Source organism: Nycticebus coucang, chromosome 11, assembly GCF_027406575.1.
Source record: "Nycticebus coucang isolate mNycCou1 chromosome 11, mNycCou1.pri, whole genome shotgun sequence".
NCBI classification, from domain to species: domain Eukaryota; kingdom Metazoa; phylum Chordata; class Mammalia; order Primates; family Lorisidae; genus Nycticebus; species Nycticebus coucang.
Window position 1 is genome coordinate 27,732,408 of NC_069790.1, and position 22,531 is coordinate 27,754,938.

General features: G+C 39.7%; 1 protein-coding gene across 8 annotated transcripts in view; it reads left to right on the forward strand.

Moving 5' to 3' along the window:
* Nucleotides 1–22,531, forward strand: part of SCRN1 (secernin 1) — a 100,431-nt gene that overhangs the window by 12,016 nt on the left and 65,884 nt on the right. For 7 of the 8 annotated variants that reach the window (XR_008383644.1, XR_008383645.1, XR_008383646.1 and 4 more), the window contains exon 2: nucleotides 21,969–22,128. The exons of the other annotated variant lie outside the window; for it this stretch is intronic. Coding sequence is in view for 4 of the 7 variants with exons in the window: in XM_053608981.1 (XP_053464956.1) it covers nucleotides 21,970–22,128 (159 nt within the window). In the remaining 3 variants the exon portion in view is untranslated. The remainder of the gene's footprint in view (nucleotides 1–21,968; nucleotides 22,129–22,531) is intronic. 8 annotated transcript variants of the gene reach the window in all.

A 22,531-nucleotide genomic window follows, 5' to 3' on the forward strand; every position in this document is an offset into this window, starting at 1 on the left:
GGATTGTAGGCACAAGTCACTGTGCCCCCCTCTTTAGCTGTTTTAAATTGTACAGTTCAGTAGTATTAAGTCTAGTCACGTTGTTGTGCAGCTGTTCTACAGAACTTTTTTTATCTTGTGAAACTGAAATTCTGTACCCATTAAACAACTCTGTTTCCCTCTCCTTGCATTCCCTGACAACCAGCACTCAATTTTCTGTTTCCCTGAGTTTGATTACCCTAGGTGCTTTATATAAGTGAAATCATACATTGTTTGTGTTTTTTGGGACTGGCCTATTTCACTTAGCATATGTTGGCTCTTTAATTTTAAATTCATTAAAAATTTGTTTCCTTTGTTGCACTAGCCTCATTTTAAGTACTCAAGAGACCCACCTGGCTAGTGGCTAGTCTATCAGACAGCACAGAAAGAGACTATTTCCATCCATCTACAGGACAGTGCTGGTCCAAAGGAAAACTGATAGTTTACACTGAGAACTGATTAAAAATTGGGACTGGGAGAAAATGTACTAACTGTTTTTTCATACTCTGCCAGCTAATGAATAATGTGACTTCTTTTCTCCACCACAAAAATGATATCAGCTACATACATGTTTTAATATTTACAGCTTGCAACCTTATCCCGGCATCCAATTTTTTAATATCCCCTTCCTCCAATAGCATGTAATATTAAAAATAATTTCAGGATTTTTAAACTGATGCATTCCAAGCAGGTCAGCTATATTCAGAAGAGACATCAGAATCTGCACTGAAATGTATTAAACCAAAGTCACAATTTTTTTGAAATTCAACTCTTAACTTGTCTATGAAATCTAAAAGTGAATTTTCCTGCCAGATCCTACAGCCCTATCAAAAAGAGTTTTTCCTTCCTTTGTGGAAAGCCTCCATCACAAGTCAAAGTTCTGCCTTGGGGATTAATTAACAGATAAGCAAATACACGAGGGGAACTCCAATTTGAGGAAACGTCATGGAAAATGATACCCAAAAAAGTGAAGCCATTAATAAGGTGATTAGTTACACCACAGCATGTGTGGTACCTCTGTCAATGACAGCTCCGTAAGAGCTGCACCGCCCTGACCTCCGTAAGAGCTGCGCTGCCCAGACCTCCATAAGAACTGCGCTGAGACCATAACCAGCGCCCGCCCAGACCTGGGTAAGAGCTGCCCTGCGACCTCCAACCATGACCCGTGCCTGTGGGTCCTCCATACACCCTGACCAGGAACTGTGGGAGCCATGCAACCCCGCATCCTCCCTCCTGTACACTCCACACTGACCTCCACACTGGCCCACTCATCTGGCCAGGGACTCTGGTAGCCACATGCCCTCTGGAACCCTCCCTGCCTCTGTACAGAGCCCTTCTCCTGGCCAGAGACTGCTGGAAACTTGGGCTCTCTGTGCCAAAGTCACTAGGCACCAGGCACTCCCAGAGCAGTGTGCACCACCCCCTGCCCTGATGCTGGATCCGGGGGTGTCACACTCTGGAGCTGTTCCACATCCAGAACTCCCTGGCTGGGGCAACCCCAGAGGAACTACACAGGTTCACTCCCTAAAAAGATCCAGTAACAATAGAGTGATCCCGCTGGGGTCTAATCTTGGAGAGACACCTCCCCAACTCTGAGGACGGCCAGAGGCAATGGTGAAAAACAATCATGAGGCAAAATCAACAGAAAAACTCTGGCAATATGAATAATCAGAGTAGATCAACTCCCCCAAGGATCAGTGGGGCAGACACAGCACAAGATCCCATGCACAAACAAATAGCTGAGATATCAGAAATCGAATTCAGAATCTGGAATCTGGATTCAGAAATCGAATTCAGCAAATAAGATTGAATTAGAATTCCAAGCAGTAACCCAAAAGATATCTCAAGAATTCAATGAATTCAAAGACCAAATGACCAAAGATTTTGACACATTGACACAAGAAGTTGCAGTCCTCCAAGATCTGAAAAACACAGTAGAATCCTTCAGTAACAGAATGGAGCAAGCAGAAGAAAGGATTTCTGACGTTGAAGACAAAGCTTTTGAACGCTTCAAAACTCTCAAAGAGGAAGAGAAATGGAGGGCAAAAACAGATCACTCGCTCAGAGAGCTCTGGGATAATTTGAAGAAAACCAGTATTTGTCTTATAGGGATCCCCGAAAGCGACAAAGTTGCTTCACAAGGCACAGAGTCTCTTCTCCATGAGATTATGAAGGAGAAAATTCCAGACATGCCAAGAGATTCTGAAATTCAGATAGCAGACAGTTTCAGAACTCCAGCATGACTCAACCCAAATAAGACATCCCCAGACACATCATAATCAGTTTCACTAAAGTTAATATGAAGGAGAAAATTCTGAAAGCAGCCAGACGAATGAAAACCATCACCTACAAGGGGAAGAATATTAGAACAATTGCAGATCTCTCTGCTGAAACCTTTCAAGATAGAAGAGGATGGTCATCAACTTTTAATCTCCTAAAACAAAATAACTTTCAACCCAGGGTCCTGTACCCAGCTAAACTGAGTTTCATTTATGATGGAGAAATTAAATACTTTAACGACATTCACATGTTGAAGAAATTTGCCACAACTAAACCAGCTCTCCAGGATATTCTCAGACCTATCCTTCATAAAGATCAGCATAACCCTCCACCACAAATGTAAACCCACCCAGAAAATTTTGATCAAATTCCAACTTCCACAGTTGCAAAGGATTAAAAATGTCCACCGGGGGCGGCGCCTGTGGCTCAGTGAGTAGGGCGCCGGCCCCATATGCCGAGGGTGGCGGGTTCAAACCCAGCCCCGGCCAAACTGCAACAACAAAAAAAATAGCCGGGTGCTGTGGCGGGCGCCTGTAGTCCCAGCTACTCGGGAGGCTGAGGCAAGAGAATCACTTAAGCCCAGGAGCTGGAGGTTGCTGTGAGCTGTGTGATGCCACGGCACTCTACCAAGGGCCATAAAGTGAGACTCTGTCTCTACAAAAAAAAAAAAAAAAAAAAAATGTCCACCGGACTCTCGAAAGGCTTATCAGTATTCTCAATTAATGTGAATGGTTTAAATTGTCCTCTAAAGAGGCACAGGTTGGCTGACTGGATACAAAAACTCAAGCCAGATATCTGCTGCATACAAGAATCTCATCTTACATTAAAAGACAAATATAGACTCAAGGTGAAGGGATGGTCATCTATACTCCAGGCAAACGGAAAGCAGAAAAAACAGGTGTTGCAATCCTATTTGCAGCCGCAATAGGCTTTAAACCAACCAAAATAAGGAATGATAAGGATGGGCACTTCATATTTGTTAAAGGTAATACTCAATATGATGAGATCTCAATTATTAATATTTATGTACCCAACCAGAACGCACCTCAATTTATAAAAGAAACTTTAACAGATATGAGCAACTTGATTTCCTCCAGTTCCATAGTAGTTGGAGATTTTAACACCCCATTAGCAGTGCAGGATAGTTCTTCCAAAAAGAAGCTAAGCAAAGAAATTTTAGATTTAAACTTAACTATTCAACATCTGGACTTAACAGACATCTACAGAACATTTCATCCCAGCAAAACTGAATACACATTCTTCTCATCAGCCCATGGAACATACTCCAAAATCGACCACATCCTAGGCCACAAATCTAACCTCAGCAAATTTTAAAAAATAGAAATGATTCCATGCATCTTCTGAGACCATCATGGAATAAAAGTTGAACTCGATAACAACAGGAATCCGCATACCCATACACCTATACAAAAACATGGAAGCTAAACAACCTTATGCTGAAGGATAGATGGGTTATAGATGAGACTAAGAAGGAAATCCCCAAATTTTTGGAACAAAACAACAGTGAAGACACAAATTATCAGAACCTCTGGGATACTGCAAAGGCAGTCCTAAGAGGGAAATTTATAGCACTGCAAGCCTTCCTCAAGAAAACGAATAGAGAGGAAGTTAATAACTTAATGGGACATCTCAAGCAACTGGAGAAGGAAGAACACTCCAACCCTAAACCCAACAGAAGAAAAGAAATAACCAAAATCAGAGCAGAATTAAATGAAATTGAAAACAAAAGAATTATACAACAGATCAATAAATCCAAAAGTTGGTTTTTTGAAAAGATCAATAAAATAGATAAACCTTTGGCCAACCTAACCAGGAAAAAAAGAGTAAAATCTCTAATTTCATCAATCAGAAATGGTAATGATGAAATAACAACAGACCCCTCAGAAATTCAAAAAATCCTTAACGAATACTACAAGAAACTCTACTCTCAGAAATATGAAAATCTAAAAGAAATCGCCAATACCTGGAAGTATGCCACCTACTAAGACTTAGCCAGAATGAAGTGGAAATGTTGAACAGGCCTATATCAAGTTCTGAAATAGCATCAACTACACAAAATCTCCCTAAAAAGAAAAGCCCAGGACGAGAAGGCTTTACGTCAGAATTCTACCAAACCCTTAAAGAAGAACTAGTACCTATATTACTAAACCTCTTCCAAAATATAGAAAAAGAAGGAATATTACCCAACACATTCTACGAAGCAAACATCACCTTGATCCCCAAACCAGGGAAAGACCCCACAAGAAAAGAAAATTATAGACCAAAATCACTAATGAATATTGATGCAAAAATACTCAATAAGATCCTAACGAACAGAATCCAGCAACACATCAAAAAAAATTATACACCATGACCAAATGGGATTTATCCCAGTTTCTCAAGGCTGGTTCTATATACATTAATCTAAATGTAATTCAGCCTATAAACAAACTAAAAAATAAAGACCATATGATTATCTCAATTGACGCAGAAAAAGGTTTGATAATATGCAGCATCCCTTCATGATCAGAACACTTTAGAAAATTGGTATAGAAGGGACATTTCTTAAACTAATAGAGGCCATCTACAGCAGACCCACAGCCAATACTGTACTGAATGGAGTTAAATTGAAATCATTTCCATTTAGATCAGGAACCAGGCAAGGTTGCCCATTGTCTCCATTGATCTTTAACATTATATTGGAAGTTTTAGCCATTGCAATTAGGGAAGAAAGGCGATCAAGGGTATCCACATAGGGTCAGAAGAGATCAAACTTTCACTCTTCGCAGATGATATGATCGTATATCTGGAAAACACTAGGGACTCTACTACAAAACTTTTAGAAGTGATCAAGGAATACAGCAATGTCTCAGGCTACAAAATCAACACCCATAAACCTGTAACCTTTATATATACCAACAATAACCAAGCCGAGAAACCAGTCAAGGACTCTATCCCTTTCACTGTAGTGCCAAAGAAGATGAAATATTTGGGAGTATACCTAACAAAGAATGCAAAAGATCTCTACAAAGATAACTATGAAACTTTAAGAAAAGAAATAGCTGAAGATGTTAACAAATGGAAAAACATACCATGCTCGTGGCTGGGAAGAATCAACATTGTTAAAATGTCTATACTACCCAAAGCAATATATAATTTTAATGCAATTGCTATTAAAGCTCCATTGTCATATTTTAAAGATCCTGAAAAAATACTACTATGTTTTATGTGGAATCACAAAAAATCTTGAATAGCCAAAATATTACTCAGCAATAAAAACAAAGCAGGAGGAATCATGCTACCAGACTTGAGACTATACTATAAATTGATAGTGATCAAAACAGCGTGGTACTGGCACAAAAACAGAGAAGTAGATGTCTGGAACAGAATAGAGAACCAAGAGATGAATCCAGCTACTTACCGTTATTTGATCTTTGACAAGCCAATTAAAAACATTCAGTGGGGAAAAGATTCCCTATTTAACAAATGGTGCTGGGTGAAATGGCTGGCAATCTGTGAAAGACTGAAACTGGACCCACACCTTTCACCATTAACTAAGATAGACTCTCACTGGATAAAAGATTTAAACTTAAGACATGAAACTATACAAATACTTGAAGAAACTGCAGGGAAAACTCTTGAAGAAATCGGCCTAAGTGAATATTTTATGAGGAGGACTCCCCAGGCAATTGAAGCAATATCAAAAATACATTACGGGGACCTGATCAAATTAAAAGCTTCTGCACAGCCAAGAACATAGTAAGTAAAGCAAGCAAACAGCCCTCAGAATGGGAAAAAATATTTGCAGGTTATACCTCCAATAAAAGTTTAATAACCAGAATCCACAGAGAACTCAAATGTATTAGCAAGAAAAGAACAAGTGATCCCATCTCAGGGTGGGCAAGGGACTCGAAGAGAAACGTCTCTAAAGAAGACAGATGCACCATCTACAAACACATGAAAAAAAGCTCATCATCCTTAATCATCAGAGAAATACAAACCAAAACTACTTTAAGATATCACCTAATCTCAGTAAGAGTAGCCCACATAACAAAATCCCAAAACCAGAGATGTTGGCGTGGATGTGGAGAAAAGGGCACACTTCTACACTGTTGGTGGAATGCCCACTAATACGTTCCTTCTGGAAGGATGTTTAGAGAATACTTAGGGACCTAAAAATAGACCTGCCATTCGATCCTATAATTCCTTTACTAGGTTTATACTCAGAAGACCAAAAATCACAATATTAAAAAGACATCTGTACCAGAATGTTTATTGTAGCCCAATTCACAATTGCTAAGTCATGGAAGAAGCCCAAGTGCACATTGACCCACGAATGGACTAGCAATTGTGATACATGTATACCATGGAATATTATGCAGCCTTAAAGAAAGATGGAGACTTTATCTCTTTCATGTTTACATGGATAGAGCTGGAACATATTCTTCTTAGCAAAGTATCTCATGAATGGAAGAAAAATTATCCAATGTACTCAGCCCTACTAGGAAGCTAAATTATAGCTTTCACATGAAGGCTATAACCCAACTATAGCACAAGACTATGGGGAAAGGGCCAAAGAAGGGGAAGGGAGGGGGGAGGTTAGGGTGGAGGGAGGGTAATGGGTGGGGCCACACCTACGGTGCATCTTAGAATGGGTACAGGTGAAACTTACTAAATGCAGAATACAAATGTCTATATACAATAGCTAAGAAAATGCCATGAAGGCTACGTTGAACAGTTTGATGAGAATATTTCAGATTGTATATGAAACCAGCACAGTGTACCCCTTGATTGCACAAATGTACACAGCTATGATTTAACAATAAGAAAAATAATTTCAGTTGGAAAACATAGAGAACATAAATATATATAGCACAGACTACAGATAAATGTGCTTTAAATTTTTTTGTTGAGACAGTCTCACTCTGTTGCCCTAGGTAGAGTGCCGTTGTGTCCTAGCTCACATGCCTTTTTAAAGATAGTCATCTCGTGCTGGCTCAGGCTGGTCTTGAACTCCTGAGCTCAAGCAATCCACATGCCTCAGCCTTCCAGAATGCTAGGATTACAGGCCTGAGCCACCAGGCCTGGGCCTTTTTTTTTTTTTTTATTGTTGGGGATTCATTGAGGGTACAATAAGCCAGGTTACACTGATTGCAATTGTTAGGTAAAGTCCCTCTTGCAATCATGTCTTGCCCCCATAAAATGTGACACACACCAAGGCCCCACCCCCCTCCCTCCATCCCTCTTTCTGTTTTCCCCCCCATAACCATAATTGTCATTAATAGTCCTCATATCAAAATTCAGTACATAGGATTCATGCTTCTCCATTCTTGTGATGCTTTACTAAGAATAATGTCTTCCACTTCCATCCAGGTTAATACGAAGGATGTAAAGTCTCCATTTTTTTTAATGGCTGAATAGTATTCCATGGTATACATATACCACAGCTTGTCTTTTTTTTTTGTTGGGGATTCATTGAGGGTACAATAAGCCAGTTACACTGATTGCAATTGTTAGGTAAAGTCCCTCTTGCAATCATGTCTTGCCCCCATAAAGTGTGACACACACCAAGGCCCAACCCCCCTCCCTCAATCCCTCTTTCTGCTTCCCCCCCATAACCTTAATTGTCATTAATTGTCCTCATATCAAGATTGAGTACATAGGATTCATGCTTCTGCATTCTTGTGATGCTTTACTAAGAATAATGTCTTCCACTTCCATCTAGGTTAATACGAAGGATGTAAAGTCTCCATTTTTTTTAATGGCTGAATAGTATTCCATGGTATACATATACCACAGCTTGTTAATCCATTCCTGGGTTGGTGGGCATTTAGGCTGTTTCCACATTTTGGCGATTGTAAATTGAGCTGCAATAAACAGTCTAGTGCAAGTGTCCTTATGATAAAAGGATTTTTTCCTTCTGGGTAGATGCCCAGTAATGGGATTGCAGGATCGAATGGGAGGTCTAGGTTGAGTGCTTTGAAGTTTCTCCATACTTCCTTCCAGAAAGGTTGTACTAGTTTGCAGTCCCACCAGCAGTGTAAAAGTGTTCCCTTCTCTCCACATCCACGCCAGCATCTGCAGTTTTGAGATTTTGTGATGTGGGCCATTCTCACTGGGGTTAGATGATATCTCAGGGATGTTTTGATTTGCATTTCTCTAATATATAGAGATGATGAACATTTTTTCATGTGTTTGTTAGCCATTCGTCTGTCGTCTTTAGAGAAAGTTCTATTCATGTCTCTTGCCCATTGATATAAGGGATTGTTGGCTTTTTTCATGTGGATTAATTTGAGTTCTCTATAGATCTTAGTTATCAAGCTTTTGTCTGACTGAAAATATGCAAATATCCTTTCCCATTGTGTGGGTTGTCTCTTTGCTTTGGTTATTGTCTCCTTAGCTATACAGAAGCTTTTCAGTTTAATGAAGTCCCATTTGTTTATTTTTGTTGTTGTTGCAATTGCCATGGCAGTCTTCTTCATGAAGTCTTCCCCCAGGCCAATATCTTCCAGTGTTTTTCCTATGCTTTCTTTGAGGATTTTTATTGTTTCATGCCTTAAATTTAAGTCCTTTATCCATCTTGAATCAATTTTTGTGAGTGGGGAAAGGTGTGGGTCCAGTTTCAGTCTTTTACATGTAGACAGCCAATTCTCCCAACACCATTTATTGAATAGGGAGTCTTTCCCCCAAGGTAAGTTCTTGTTTGGTTTATCGAAGATTAGGTGGTTGTAAGATGTTAGTTTTATTTCTTGGTGTTCAATTCGATTCCAATTGTCTATGTCTCTATTTTTGTGCCAGTACCATGCTGTCTTGAGCACTATGGCTTTGTAGTACAGACTAAAATCTGGTATGCTGATGCCCCCAGCTTTATTTTTGTTACAGAGAACTGCCTTAGCTATACGGGGTTTTTTCCGGTTCCATACAAAACCCAGAATCATTTTTTCCAAATCTTGAAAGTACGATGTAGGTACTTTGACAGGAATGGCATTGAATAGGTAGATTGCTTTGGGAAGTATAGACATTTTAACAATGTTGATTCTTCCCATCCATGAGCATGGTATGTTCTTCCATTTGTTAATATCCTCTGCTATTTCCTTTCTGAGGAGTTCATAGTTTTCTTTATAGAGGTCCTTCACCTCCTTCGTTAGGTATATTCCTAGGTATTTCATTTTCTTTGAAACTATGGTGAAGGGAGTTGTGTCCTTAATTAGCTTCTCATCTTGACTGTTATTGGTGTATACAAAGGCTACTGACTTGTGGACATTGATTTTATATCCTGAAACATTACTGTATTTTTTGATGACTTCTAGGAGTCTTGGGGTTGAGTCTTTGGGGTTCTCTAAGTATAAGATCATATCGTCAGCAAAGAGGGAGAGTTTGACCTCCTCTGCTCCCATTTGGATTCCCTTTATTTCCTTGTCTTGCCTAATTGTATTGGCTAGAACTTCCAGCACTATGTTGAATAGTAAAGGTGACAGAGGACAACCTTGTCTGGTTCCAGTTCTAAGACGAAAAGCTTTCAGTTTTACTCCATTCAGTAAAATATTGGCTGTGGCTTTGTCATAGATAGCTTCAATCAGTTTTAGAAATGTGCCACCTATGCCTATACTCTTCAGTATTCTAATTAGAAAAGGATGCTGGATTTTATCAAATGCTTTTTCTGCATCTATTGAGAGGATCATGTGATCTTTAGTTTTGCCTCTGTTAATATGGTGGATAACGTTTATGGACTTGCGTATGTTAAACCAGCCTTGCATCCCTGGGATGAAGTCTACTTGATCATGATGAATGACTTTTTTGATGATAAGCTGTAATCTATTGGCTACGATTTTGTTGAGAATTTTTCCATCTATATTCATGAGTGAGATTGGTCTGAAATTCTCCTTTTTGTTTGGGTCTTTTCCTGGTTTTGGTATCAGGGTGATGTTTGCTTCATACAATGTGTTGGGGAAGATTCCTTCTTCCTCAGTTTTTTGGAATAATTTCTGCAGTACAGGAATAAGCTCTTCCTTGAAGGTTTGATAGAATTTTGGAGTGAAGCCATCTGGACCAGGGCATTTTTTAGTTGGAAGCTTTTTTATTGTTTCTTTGATCTCAGTGCTTGAAATTGGTCTGTTCAGGAGGTCTATTTCTTCCTGGCTAAGTCTAGGGAGAGGGTGTGATTCCAAATATTGATCCATTTCCTTCACATTGTCAAATTTCTGGGCATAGAGTTTCTGGTAGTATTCAGAGATGATCTCTTGTATCTCTGTGGGATCAGTTGTTATTTCCCCTTTATCGTTTCTGATTGAGGTTACTAGGGATTTTACTTTTCTATTTCTAGTTAGTCTGGCGAATGGTTTATCTATTTTATTTATTTTTTCAAAAAACCAACTCCTTGTTTCATTAATTTTCTGAATGATTCTTTTGTTTTCAATTTCATTGATCTCTGATTTGATTTTGGAGATTTCTTTTCTTCTACTGAGTTTAGGCTTAGATTGTTCTTCTTTTTCCAATTCCATAAGATCTCTTGTGAGATTGTTGATGTGCTCTCTTTCTGTTTTTCGAATGTAGGCATCTAAAGCGATGAATTTTCCTCTCAAAACTGCTTTTGCAGTATCCCACAGGTTTTGGTAGCTTGTGTCTTCATTGTTGTTATGCTCAAGGAAGTTAATGATTTCCTGTTTTATTTCTTCCTTCACCCATCTGTTATTCAACAGAAGATTGTTTAATTTCCATGCCTTTGGGTGGGGTCGAGCATTTTTGTTAGAGTTGAGTTCCACCTTTAGTGCCTTATGGTCTGAAAAGATACAAGGTAAAATTTCAATTCTTTTGATTCTGTTGGTATTTGTTTTGTGTCCCAGGATATGATCAATTTTGGAGAATGTTCCATGGGGTGATGAGAAGAATGTATATTCTTTATCTTTGGGGTGGAGTGTTCTATATGTGTCTATCAAGCGTAGTTGTTCTAGGGTCTCATTTAAATCTCTTATATCTTTGTTTAATTTCTGTTTAGAGGATCTGTCCAGCTCTGTAAGAGGTGTGTTAAAGTCCCCTGTTATGATGGTATTATCAGATATCATATTGCTCAGACTGAGTAAGGTCTGCTTCAAGAATCTCGGAGCATTTAAATTGGGTGCATAAATATTTAGAATTGAAATGTCTTCTTGTTGTAGTTTTCCCTTGACCAATATAAATTGAGCATCTTTGTCTTTTTTGAGTTTAGTTGCTTTAAATCCACATGTATCTGAAAATAAGATTGCAACTCCTCTTTTCTTCTGAATTCCATTTGCCTGAAAAATTGTCTTCCAACCCTTGACTCGGAGCTTTAATTTGTCTTTTGAAGCCAGGTGTGTTTCTTGCAGACAGCAAATGGATGGCTTGTGTTTTTTAATCCAGTCAGCCAATCTATGTCTCTTCAGTGGGGAATTCAAGCCATTAACATTTACTGAGATAATTGATAAATGTGGTAGTATTCTATTCGTCTTATTTGGTGAGAGTCCATTGCTTAGTTTTATCTTTTGCATCAGTGTGGAGGTTAGGTTCTGTCCTTTGATTTCTGAGTTCTTACTTTGCTGCTGATTCATTGTGGTGGTCAGTGTGCAGAACAGGTTGAAATATTTCCTGTAGAGCTGGTCTTGTTGTGGCGAATTTCCTCAATGTTTGTATATCCATAAATGATTTGATTTCTCCATCAATTTTGAAGTTTAGCTTAGCAGGGTACAGAATTCTGGGCTAAAAATTGTTCTGTTTAAGTAGATTAAAGGTAGATGACCATTGTCTTCTTGCTCGGAAAGTTTCATTAGAGAAGTCTGAAGTCACTCTGATGGATTTGCCCCTGTAGGTCAACTGGAGCTTACTCCTGTCTGCTTGCAGAATCTTTTCTTTTGTCTTAACTTTGGACAGGTTCATCACAATGTGTCTTGGAGAAGCTCGGTTAGAGTTGAGGCGACCTGGGGTCCGATATCCCTCTGAAAGCAGTGTGTCAGAATCTTTGGTGATGTTTGGGAAATTTTCTTTTATAATATTCTCTAGTATGGCTTCCATTCCTCTGGGGCATTCTTCTTCCCCTTCTATAACTATAGAAAGGGAATTCCTATAACTCGTATGTTGGAACGCTTCATGAAGTCCCATAATTCTGACGGTGAACGTTTTGCTTTCTCTCTCTTCTTTTCTGCCTCTTTTACTATCTGAGTTATCTCAAAAACTTTGTCGTCTACCTCTGAAATTCTTTCTTCTGCATGGTGTAACCTTTTGCTGATACTTTCTATTGCATCTTTAAGTTCCCTGATTGACTGTTTCATTTCCTTCAGCTCTGCTATATCCTTTTTATATTCTTCATATCGTTCATCTCTGATTTGATTCTGTTTTTGGATTTCCTTTTGGTTATTTTCCACTTTATTAGCAGTTTCCTTCATTGTTTCCATCATTTCTTTCATTGTTTTCAACATGTGTATTCTAAATTCCCTTTCTGTCATTCCTAACATTTCTGTATCGGTGGAATCCTCTGCAGTAGCTACCTCATGGTCCCTTGGCGGGGTTGTTCTGGACTGGTTCTTCATGTTGCCTTGAGTTTTCTGCTGATTCTTCCTCATGAGTGATTTCTTTTATCTGTTTCCTTGCCCTAATTTTCCTTTCACTTCCTCTTGCTCTTTAAGTTCTTGTGCCTGTGGACTAAGGGTTACAGGACCAGAAGGGTGAGAAATTGAAGAGCAAAAAAGGGATGAAAGAAAGGAGGACCGAGTGATAAGAAAAAAAAGAAAGGTAGAGAAATGAGAGGGGGTGGGGATAAGGAATATTGACAAAAAGAAGAGAGGCACAGAAAGAGGGAGACAGGGCAATATAGGTGTACAGTAGGGTACTTTGACACAACCTTAAAAAACCCCACCTTCTGGGAGTGTCCAGTTGGGTGGTTCCCTTGAGGTCAGCAGCTCTTTGCTAACCTGATCAGACACAGTACCCCACCTCCACCAAGTAGAGAGGAAAGACAAAAATGCTATAAATCAAACCAAAACAAGCAAACAGAAAACTTTACGGGGATAAAATTGGGTGAAAAACCAAATGATAGCGGTAGAAACACTAGCAAAAATGAAGTTGTAGTTAGTAAAAAAGGCAGCAATGGGAACTTATAATTAAACTAGAAAAATTGAGAAAGAAAAAGGGATCTGTATGGAAAAGATTGAAATTAAAAAACAAAAGAACATCAACAACGTCAAAACAAACAAACAAAAAAAAAACAACCAAACGAAAAAAAAGAAAAAAATACACAACCAAAGACAAAGCAGTTTGTATATGTTATTGAATATTGTCTGGGCAACATGTGGTCTTCTGGGGTATGAGATGTTAGTCACAGTTCTGAAATGACTGGAGGCTGCTGATTTCTCAAACCCCAGCAGGTAGACACCCTAAATCTCTCTTCAGCCCACTTAAAAGGCACTTTGAACTTGTAAACTTGCTGAGCAGAAGCTTTCCCAGCTTTCTCGCTGGAATCACTGCTGAAGTGGCTATCCACTTACCCAGTGTGCCAAAACCGGTCTCACTCTGCCCCTGAGGGTTAGGGCTGCAAGGCGTCTCAGACCCCACCCTTAGGCTACTTGGTTGCTGGGTTACCAGCTCCCACCCGTTTCTAGCTCTGCGACCCTGAGGGTGGAGCTTGCCGGGGCAGGTCACTGACAATGGTTCCGTGTGACTCCGTCTGGCTCAGAGGCTCAGACTGGGGCCCTAGACAACGGCCAAAGTTCTCCGCACTCCCGCTCAGGCCTTCCCCAAGGCAGTTCAACTCAGTGCCAAGTCCAAGGACATCAAAACAGTTCACAGGTAAGGCCTTTCTGGTTTGCAGTCTCGCTGCTACTGAACTTACAGTTGTGGGCGGGTTTAGATGGATTGAACACACGTGACCACTTGCCGGTTTTCCACTGTTTTAGTCCTCCTCTTGGGGTCCAGAAGTCTCTCGCTGACTCCCTGTATCCTCATAGGAGTGATTATAGGCAGTTCCCACCAGCCAGAGATGCCTGGAGTCCTATCTCCTCAGACTCACGGTGCCCAGATGCAAGGAAGCTGTTACTCGGCTGCCATCTTGCTCCGCCTCCAGTCATCTGAATTCTTAATTGAAATGTTGACTTTCCTGGCTAAGAAAGTTCTGCACATGCAGTATGTGTTATGTATGGGGCGCACATGAGTGAGCAAGTGTACGTTTCCCAGAATGGCGTTTTGGTGTCATCCAAACAGTTTCTACATAGAGAACAGGTCAACTCCTGATCTTGTTCACAGCGATATATATTCCAAGAAATGCAAATTAGAGCTATGTTTTGTGATTATGCATTTGCAGCATAATACTATGTACCATAAACTATGTTTTCTATTACAGTACATCAGGACAGCTCCAAAAGAATCAATGGGTAGGGAGCATTTGCCGGCTTCCTTGGTGTCCCAGCATGTTCCTTACGGATCTCCCAGCACCTGCAGGGCACAGGGCGACACAGGCAGCGTCAGAGCAACCTGACCCTCCCACCTCAAACCGCAAGCAGCAGCGGTCGCGGGGCTCGGCCGCCTTTTTTTTTTTTAAACCAGAGTGTTTCATTAATTGGAACTGTTAGTTTATTACCAACATGACAAGAATCATACCTGGTATTTACCACTGAGAAGACTTATTCAGTAGACCTGCACTTTAAGCCTATTGCTTTTAAAGCTTTTTCATTGAGACTCACAGTGAGAGAGAAATACTGCAGTTCAATCCCGTACAGGCACACGTCTATGTGTGGCTGTGTGTCTAGGCAGTCCCTGAGTTACAAATACATGACTTATGTACAACTTGAACTTCTGAACAGAGGCTATTACAATAAAGTCCCTGAATTATAAACATCTGACTGACGTATGACTCACACAAATGGAGGTTATTACAGATATCTGTTCCAACTTACATATAAATTCAACTTAAGAACAAACCTATAGAACCTATCTCATTCATAACCTGTGAATTACCTGTTGGGAAAATTAGAGTTTAATACTTTCTTACTCTTACTATGTGAGATGCATGTATTCTTTCTAAAAATGCTTTTTTAAAAAAGATGTTCCTATTCACTAAATGTATTTCATAATCCACAAAAGACCCACAGGATACAGTCTGGAAAATATTGTTTTGGACACTTGTACTTTCAGTTTCAGGCCTACAGCACACACTGCAGCTCCCGCCTTCCCTTCTGGGTCACCTCACCTCAGAAGACAGCTTCAGAATTATGCTTTAAAACAAGCAAGTTTTTTAAAAAAGCTACCAATCATGGCTTTATTTCTGGGTGAGCTGCATTCACTGATTTTTTAATACTGGCTTAAGTAGAATGTAGTTATGATAGAAAAATCCATTACCCGATGGTTATATACTGTTTTCACAGGCAAATACAAATAGTTAAAATTTTTCATGCTATAAATTTTCATATTAGCATGTGTGATGAGGAGTTAATTGAATTTTAGTTTTCTTTTGCGTGTGAAGAAGAATATATTAATACATCTCATAATGCTGCATAAGGTTATAAAGAAAAAGGAGAAAAATGATACAGTTTCTTGTGTCATGCATAAATATCAGCATTTTAAAATTCTGTGAACAAAGATTTCGAAATGTATGTTACACACAGCATACAGATGAGGTGGCCTGTCAGATTTTTTTTTTTAGTGTGGATATCTGGTATGTTAGCCAATATTTGGACAAATAATAGAAACAGAATTGAGTTTCTTTGAATCATTTTCAGAAGGATTTCATCTCAGGATTATGAGAAAACTGGCTTCCGGTTTGGCCAATTTTCTTTTCCTAAAGGGAACAATTGTAGGAGACCAACTTACTATTTGTGTGAATGAAAGTAAGAAAAAATTGTGTACTCTGAGTAATTCTGAGTTGAGCAACCTGCAAAAAAGGTGAAAGGAGGGATCAGAGAATAACTATTACAATGCTGAATAAAAAATATTTCATCCTAGCTATAACTCAAACAAGACCTTGCCAGTTTTGAAATTTCAGATGTGTCAGATACAGAAGTAGAATCAACATTTTTTTTTTTTTTGTAGAGACAGAGTCTCCCTCTATCACCCTCAATAGAGTGCCATGGCATCACACAGCTCACAGCAACAGGGCTTAGGCGATTCTCTTGCCTCAGCCTCCCAAATAGCTGGGAATTCACATTTTCTTTAAAAATCCCTAAATTTGTGACCTCCTCAGGTTTGTTTTAAAAAATCTTTTATTAGATTATATAGGTAAAAATACTTACAGGAAAGTTGGAAATTAGAGGATGATAAAGCAAGGAGTTTCATTGCCAGGCTACCACTGTTAATATTTTGGGCACATTTCCTGGGCAAATAATTTAGGCAAAGTCTTTTTCTATGTATATTTTTACATAATTGAAATAATTTATTGCCCCCTCAACTATTTCTCCATTCAATTACATATGCAAACATATATTCAGTGGGCTTATAGGATGCCACCATTTAGATGTAGCAGACAGTTTTAGCCATTTCTCTGATTCTGGATGAGTAAGTTTCAGTGAGTTTTTCACCTGTATGAATACTGCTGTGATGAACACTTTTGTGCATATGTCTCCCTCATATGCTTGATCATTCCCTGAGGGTTGATTCTTAGTAATGGACTCACCTGTCATCCCTTCATCTTCTTCTGCTGTGTGATCTCCTCTTTAATCACAGCTACCTTCTTTGAAGTTCTCTATTTGAACTGTCCCCATTTCCTGCCTAAAACCTGACTTCAAAGCCTTTGGGGTTCTAAGACACTAAAGTTCTTGTCATGATCTTCAAGGCCAGTATGGACCTGGCCTTCCAAACTACTTCCCTTTGGCTCTAACTTACTGGCTCCTCACCCCTTCCCCAACCCTGAGGCCTGTGAGCCTGTGTGTCCTCTCTCCAGAGCAGTCTCCCTATCCCCATGCCTGTCTTTGTGAAAAATAGGAAAGGAGATACCTGCTTAGAGGAGGTGGGTGGAGGTTTAAAGAAAAGCAAAGGTATCAAAAATTCATTTAGGAGAGAGAGAAAAGAATTGATCAGAAAACAACAAAGGATTTCCAGAATACAACGAGGCCCACTTTCATGGTATATTGAGTTCAGATTATGAGATCAGGTTAAGAGAAAGGTGACTGGCATCCAGAGCAGAATCACCTTTAGCTTCTAGAGAAAAGAGCTCACTTAATCTAAGTCTGCCTGCTGAGTTCAGTAGCTGCTTCCTAATGTTTGTTTCCTACAGTTTTCTATAGGTGTCCTTCCTCTTTTTTGCTGATTTGCTTTGTATGAATGACAGCATATTTTGTCATGAGCGTAAATTGAGGACTTCACAAATAAGTACTCTAGGATCACTGGAAGCCTTAATGTGAAAATCTTCATTTCTGGGTTTCTTTGGAAAACTGTATTGATGCTCTGTTTGAGAGAGTTCCTACTAGTTATATGTGGCTATTTAGATGTAAATTAATGAAAGTTTGAATGAAACTGATAATATAGTTTCTCAATCACATTAACCATACTTTAATAGCCACACAAGGACAGTGGAGATAGAGCATTCTCATCATTGCAGAAAATTCTTTTGAAAGAATTTTTCAAAATTCTTCTGACAAAGAAAAATTTCTTTTACCTACCTCCTCTAAGCAGATATCTCCTTTCCTATTTTACACAAAGACAGGTAGGGGGAGAGGGAGACTGCTCCGGAGAGAGGATACACAGGCTCACAGGCCTTAGGGCTGGGAAGGGATGAGGAGCCTGTAAATTAGAGCCAGTGCCATTGAGACCAGAAAATTCTTTTGGAATTTTCTTGTAAAGCACTGATCCAGAGAGTTGAAAAGAGTCTGACTAGGTCATCTCAGAGGCTAGTCTGTACATACATTGGTGATTCAGGGAAAAAAAAAATCAATGGACAATTTTAGCCTAGGCTAGTTTGTTACTATTTTCTATGCACAGTTTACTAGTTCATCTAGTTTTTTTTTTTTTTTTTTCAAGTAGATACTGCAATTCTCATTTCTGGCATTCCTAGTCATTGACAAAATTCAGTGGAGAAGCCAGCCTCCCTGGGCCCACATACCTCTGGGCTTCTGTTGCCTATGTACTTATCATAGTCAAGTTGACCTGGATGACTTACAGACGAAGCAGATACCCTGGCTGAAGAATAAGGGCTTGTCAAAAACTCTGTGGGTTTTACTTATTTTCTATAGATAAATCTCATAAATGTGAGACTGGTGGCTTCCTACCATTTTTAAGGCCCCAATAAGTAAGGTTCTACTCCTAGATGAGACACAGGTCTTTCTTTTCTTTTCTTTTTTTTTTGGAGACAGTTATTTTGTTGCCCTCAATAGAGCGCTGTGATATCATAGCTCACAGCAAACTCAAACTCTTAGGCTCAAGTGATTCTCTTGTCCCAGCCTCCTGAGTGGCTGGGATACAGGCACCTTCCACAGCGACCAGGCAATGGGGAAGGAGGGAAGCCCCAGGACACCCTGCAGGCTCACAGGCAGGGAAGCACCTCCTCTCCCACCTGTCTTTTCCAGGTCTTCTTTGCCTCAGCCTGTGCTTCCCACACTCCCATTCGAGAAACTATCCAGGAAGGGATTTTATTTTATACTTATTCTGGTCTTTCTTACACATACAGATTCTTTTTTATCTCCCCCTGCCCCTCAAGTCTGAAGATAAAGCTGTCTTTTGAGAAAATGGTTAAAGGATTAAAAAACTTGAGGCTTTTTGTCTTCCTGCCTTTTCTCTCTCACAGATAAGAGGAGCGGTATTTTACTGTGGGGTGGGGGGGATTATTTTCAGAGTTGTGGCCTCTCCTATTTCTCTGCCCCACCCCCCACCCCCGCAGGGCCTGCCGTAAGCAATGCAGGTAAGGGCTCCAGCAACCTGGTGCGTGTGTGCAGACTAGCTTACAGTAGCCTGCATCTAGAAAAAGCATTGTGGTCCCTAAATGCTTCTAAGCATAGAATAGTGCTGGCTCTGTGATTTGATAACTGTGCTAGATGGGAACAAGGCAAGTTCATTTTGATTGGCTTGCTTTACAGAAATTTTTAGATGTTGCTATGTTTCAGCAATCAAAACCCAAATAAATTATCTTGAAACTAATTTATAGCTTTCATATGAAAGCTATAACCCAATTGTAGCACAAGAATATGGGGAAAGGGGTAAGGGAGGGAAGGGGAGAGGGGTGGATGGGTGAAGGGAGCCATAGGTGGGACCACACACACACGGTGCATCTTAGAAGGGTACAGGTGAGACTTACTAAATGCAGAATATAAATGTCTCAACACAATAACTAAGAAAATGCCATGAAGGCTATGTTAATCAGTTTGATGAAAATATTTCAAATTGTATATAAAACCAGCACATTGTACCCCATGATTGCATTAATGTACACAGCTATGATTTAATAAAAAAAGAAAAATAATCTTATACTTTTATGTAGTCTCCACAGTTTGCAAAATATGTTCCCAAACATCAGTCTGCTTGATTTTTTATGATTAACCTGTGGGCTGGGAAAAATATTTGCAGAAGAGGAAAGATGGGATCAGAAAGGAAAAGTGACATGCCCAAGGCCACATAGCTAGTAGGTGATGGAACTGACTTTTATATCCTAGTTGAGTGCTTTTCTGAGAACATTACTTTCATTTATACATCATATTTTGGACTCATAAAACATCGAAGTTGGATAATTGAAGACACAAATACAATAGTTGATATAATAGATAATGTTTGAGTGCCTCTAATTCTAGGCGTTGGGGAAGAGGCTACTCAAGGAGCTTTCTTTGAAACAGGTGAAGAAATTTATTTGAGGCAACAAATGTACATTATTTTAGAGCAACATGGGTGGGTTAGTGCTTGTGGATACTGAAAAAAATGATAGTTTTTAATAGAAATATTCCTGAAAGAAAGGGGTTATGATTCAGTCCTGAGGAATATGCCCAAATCCTAAGGGAAGGGCATTCAAGCCAGGTGCAGAAGCATGGGGTAGAGGGTCAGCTTCAGTTTGGTGGAATACTAAGAAGCAAGGAAAGAGCCCTTGTTTATTATTTATTGAAAATGTACCCTGTATAAGACATTGTATAGAGCTGGTGTTACCATGGTGTGAGGAAGAGACCAGGTTCCTGCTTTTTCATATTGCTTAGACTTTGCAGGGAGACACTAATTATTGATTATTAAAATATACACATTTTTCCATTTCTGATTGTTACTATAAAAGAAAAGGACAGTATTCTATGAGAGTTATAGGACAGTGACTATAAATTTGTTGCCCAAACATTTAAGCAACAAATTTCTAGTCACCAAAGGGCAGGAATGAACTAGGGAAATAGTTTTGGTGAAGGAAACAGGGAAAGGCAATTTCAAGAAAACAGATGGAACATATGCAAAGGGCCAGGGGTATTGTAGAGCTACAAAAGGCTGTGTCCCAGAGTTGTGAGAGTGGAGGGGTGAATGGTATGCAACAAGGCTGGGGAGGAGGCACAAGCCTGATTAGATTTTGGCCTTTATTCTAACAGCCACGGGAAACCGCTGAAGAATTTTAAGCAGAGATGAAATAATCAAATCTTCCTTGTAAAAAGATCACTTTGGCTGGAATGTGCATAATGGTTGGGAGGGGTAAAATGTTTTGGAGCAACCCCTTAGGAGGCTACTGTAGTGGTCCAGGCTGGAGGTGACAATGTTTAGTGTAGGGTGGTGGCAGTAGAAATGGAAGGAAATAGAACAAAATTAGAGATTCAGAAGATTGAATCTAAGGACTTGGTGACATGTTAGGTAATAGAGAAACACATGGTAATGATGGCTCCTGAGGTCCAGATGCTCCAATGGGAAGGACAGTGGACATGGTCACTGAGATAGGGAAACTTGGAAAGGGGAAAAAGAAGATGAAATCAGCTTTGGATGTCAGGGAGCCAGTAGGGTCTATCGGTTTGAAGTTCAAGGTGAGAGATGAGCTGTAATGAAATGTGTAGGTCATTGGTACGTAACTGATAAGGGAAGTTCTTGGGCATGGATGAATTCTCCCAAAGGGAAAAGGGGGTTAAATTATGAAAGAAGGATCAAGCAGTGAGGATGCACATTGGCAGGTAGGAGAGAACAAGCTTTAAGCCCAGGAGCTGCTGGAGACATGGGGAGAGATTCAGAATGTGCTTGAGTTAATATTCATTGAGTAGAGTAAAACTATTAACAAACCCAAAGAGGGCATCTTTCAATTTATCTCTAGACCCATTTCCTCATCATACCCCCAAATCTATTATGTGGTAGGCAAGCGTCTCTAGATCTGAGGTTCTTGTGCAGTCACTGTTACAAGGTATATTTATTTGTTCATTTATTGCTGTGACAGATTGCTCTGTGTGTGTGTGTGTGTGTGTATGTGTGTGAGTGTGTGAGTGTGTGTGTCTCTGCCTGGAACAATTATAACCTCTCCTTTCTCCCATGTCACTGCACTTTTGGCTGCTGCTGTGGTTTGTTGCAAATTTGAGCTTATTTAATCCTATGATTAAACTAAACAATATCTGGTCTCAGTGGCTCTGTGAGTCTGCTCTGGGCACCCCCTTCCCCACTTGCCAGCTGGGATCTCTTAATGAGCTAGCTGCAACACAGTTCAATAGTAAAACAATTTTAGCTGGTGAAATATGTTTGAAGAACTTGCTGTTGGAATGTTCCACGTTAGGCCTGCTTCCATTCTCTCTCTGGCATTTTCTTTTCAGGATGGCTGTAGCTCCTCCGAGTTACTGTTTTGTGGCCTTCCCACCACGTGCTAAGGATGGTGAGGTGGTATTTGGGAAAAATTCAGCCCGGCCCAGAGATGAAGTACAGGAGGTTGTATATTTCCCTGCTGCTGATCATGGCCCAGAGAGCAAGGTTGAGGTAAGTCGTGCGCGGCAGTGTCTTGAGTCACATTGCTTCTCTTTCTTGGCTTTGCCAGCCGCATACTGTCACTTTTTTCTTGGAAGCCGATTTTGAGAATTGTCGTTGGTTCTGCTCATTCCCATTTCCATTCAGGTTTGCTCATAGACTTAGAAATAAAGTCATGTGGAGAACTCTATGTTCACTGTTATGGTCCTTGTGTTATAATTAAGTAAAATATTTACATGGTTCCAAAGTCAGATCTAAAAACACAAGGTAGATCCATAGAAGTATATCTTCTATACTTGTCTCCCTTACTCCACTTCCTTTACCCCCTATGTGTAATTATGTTTTGGAAGATTTTTGGTTTATCCTTTCATTTAAAAAATTATGTATATGTGTAATAAATACACATGTAATAGAT